This window comes from Lathyrus oleraceus, chromosome 7 (assembly GCF_024323335.1).
Source record: "Lathyrus oleraceus cultivar Zhongwan6 chromosome 7, CAAS_Psat_ZW6_1.0, whole genome shotgun sequence".
NCBI lineage: Eukaryota > Viridiplantae > Streptophyta > Magnoliopsida > Fabales > Fabaceae > Lathyrus > Lathyrus oleraceus.
The window spans coordinates 258,867,873-258,869,758 of NC_066585.1; the positions used below are offsets into that span (position 1 = coordinate 258,867,873).

At 31.3% G+C, this 1,886-nt stretch overlaps 1 protein-coding gene across 1 annotated transcript; it reads right to left on the minus strand.

Moving 5' to 3' along the window:
- Nucleotides 1–225: 225 nt before the first annotated feature.
- Nucleotides 226–1,369, minus strand: LOC127106728 (norbelladine synthase). Its single transcript, XM_051044032.1, has 2 exons — nucleotides 991–1,369; nucleotides 226–837 (listed from the first exon to the last, which is right to left on the minus strand). The coding sequence occupies exons 1-2, from the start codon at nucleotides 1,172–1,174 to the stop codon at nucleotides 542–544; spliced, it is 480 nt and encodes a 159-aa protein (XP_050899989.1). The 5' UTR covers nucleotides 1,175–1,369; the 3' UTR covers nucleotides 226–541.
- Between the last annotated feature and the right edge of the window lie 517 nt (nucleotides 1,370–1,886).

Consider the following 1,886-nt stretch of genomic DNA (forward strand, 5'->3'; position numbering starts at 1 on the left):
TCCTAAAACACTCTTGCTCGTTTTATTAATAAAAAAAGTGATGTGTGTTTATAGGATTAATCTATTTATTAGTCATTTAAAAAATTTAGTCATAATAAAAATTTAGTCATTTTGTACTCGGTCCTAAAACACTCTTGCTCGTTTAATACATTTTGTACTCGGTCCTAAAACACTCTTTCATAGGTAAATTACACATATGTGAATCTATTTATTAGTCATTTAAAAAAATTTAAAAATAGCATTTTATACTTCTTTATTTTTTTAATTGGGGGTTTAAATAAATAGAAAATTGGATCTAACATTTTACATCCTAGTATCAGCCGATCTGACGGTGTAAAAGATCTTGCCAATTTTATTTTACACCTTCAAAAGCTAAAGCTATTGAAAACATACAAGTTTTACATTAAAAAGTGACAAAATCCGAAACACACATTAAATGGATAAATCCTTAGACAAAGTAACTCTCATCCTTTTATTCATAAACTATAGGCAATGAGTTTTCCCTTCTCTCACTCTCGTATTACTTTGAAGCAGATACTTACTATTTTGCATCTTTTGCAGCCTTGTTTCTTCCCAGATAATTCTTAGCAACTTGTACAATGTTAGCCAATGGATCGATGGAAACAAGTGAAGCATTAGCTTCTTCTTTAGCTTCATACTCTATTGTAGACTTGATTATGCTCGAATCTTCACCTTTCTCTATAACTTCAAAACGAACTCTAAATAACGTGAATCCAAAATCCAAGTATCCACCTTCAACTACCTCTACTTCTTTGATACGCTTTTCATTATCAATCTTGGTGAACTTCTCATTGTAACTAGCTGGACCAGGTATACCTGATCAATCTCCAACCAAAACAATCAATGTTATTTTTGTTGGAAAATAAACACACAAGACTCATAGATTCAAAAAACAGTCAACGACCGCGACAGTCACAATCAGTGTTCAGATATCTATAAAAAATATATAGTAATAAGAATATAAATGACCTGGGGTGAATGTGAGTTTGAGAATAGTTCCAACTCCTCCATCTCCTTCAACTATTTCTACTTTCTGAAACAATTCAGGCATCTCTTCTCCAACTAGTTTTCCAATACCAAGTGTGCCAAAGAGTTCCCATGCTTCACTTGCTGGCACATGAAGTTCCAACTCATGCTCTAGTTGACCTGACATCTTCTCTCTATTTCACAAAAGCTTACACTTTGTTACGTATTTATATACAGTATATCAATGAATGTCAAGAAAATATTTGGGAATATTACATCCTTATTCTTTACGTTACATTCAATGAAACCGTTTCGTTTAGGACTATCTTTTATCTTTTTTTCTATGTTTTTCAGTGAATGTATTTTTTTTTGTTCTATTGTTGACTTGTTAATAAAATGACTAAACTACATATCTTTATTTAAAAATGGAAGATTCCATTATTTTGGATAGCATCATGGCCGGCTAAATACAAGTTGAATTTTGTTGTAAAACAATTTTTTTCTTCGGTATTTTTCTATTCGAGTCTATTTAAGTGTGTATAATGTTGATTGGGTAATAGTTCCATACCAAAATATTCATTGTTTTACTTTGTATTTAGTTTTGTATTTTGTTTCCTAAATAAGTAAATATATGCTGTTGTTCCTGCATCAGAATGGACTCGTAAAATCTTGTAAATAATACCCCTGTTGCTGTTCTGGTTTAATTTCTGTTTGCATTGCTAAATCATATTCAATCCGTGATTTCGACATTGATAATGTGCCGATATACAGCTGATTATGTGTGTGTCTTTTACGATGTTTCGCTTCCGATTTAATCATGTAGTTGCTGAGATTATTTTTCATTAAGTTGTTGCAAATTTGCTTTCGCATATATGCCGGATTTGTTATCGGAAAATGGT

Excerpts from the sequence above, each read along its gene's own strand:
- LOC127106728 (XM_051044032.1), bottom strand. The coding sequence starts at position 1,174 with ATGTCAGGTCAACTAGAGCATGAGTTGGAACTTCATGTGCCAGCAAGT. Across the intron at positions 838-990 it reads CAAACTCACATTCACCCCAG|GTATACCTGGTCCAGCTAGT; the intron begins GTCATTTATATT and ends GAGATTGATCAG.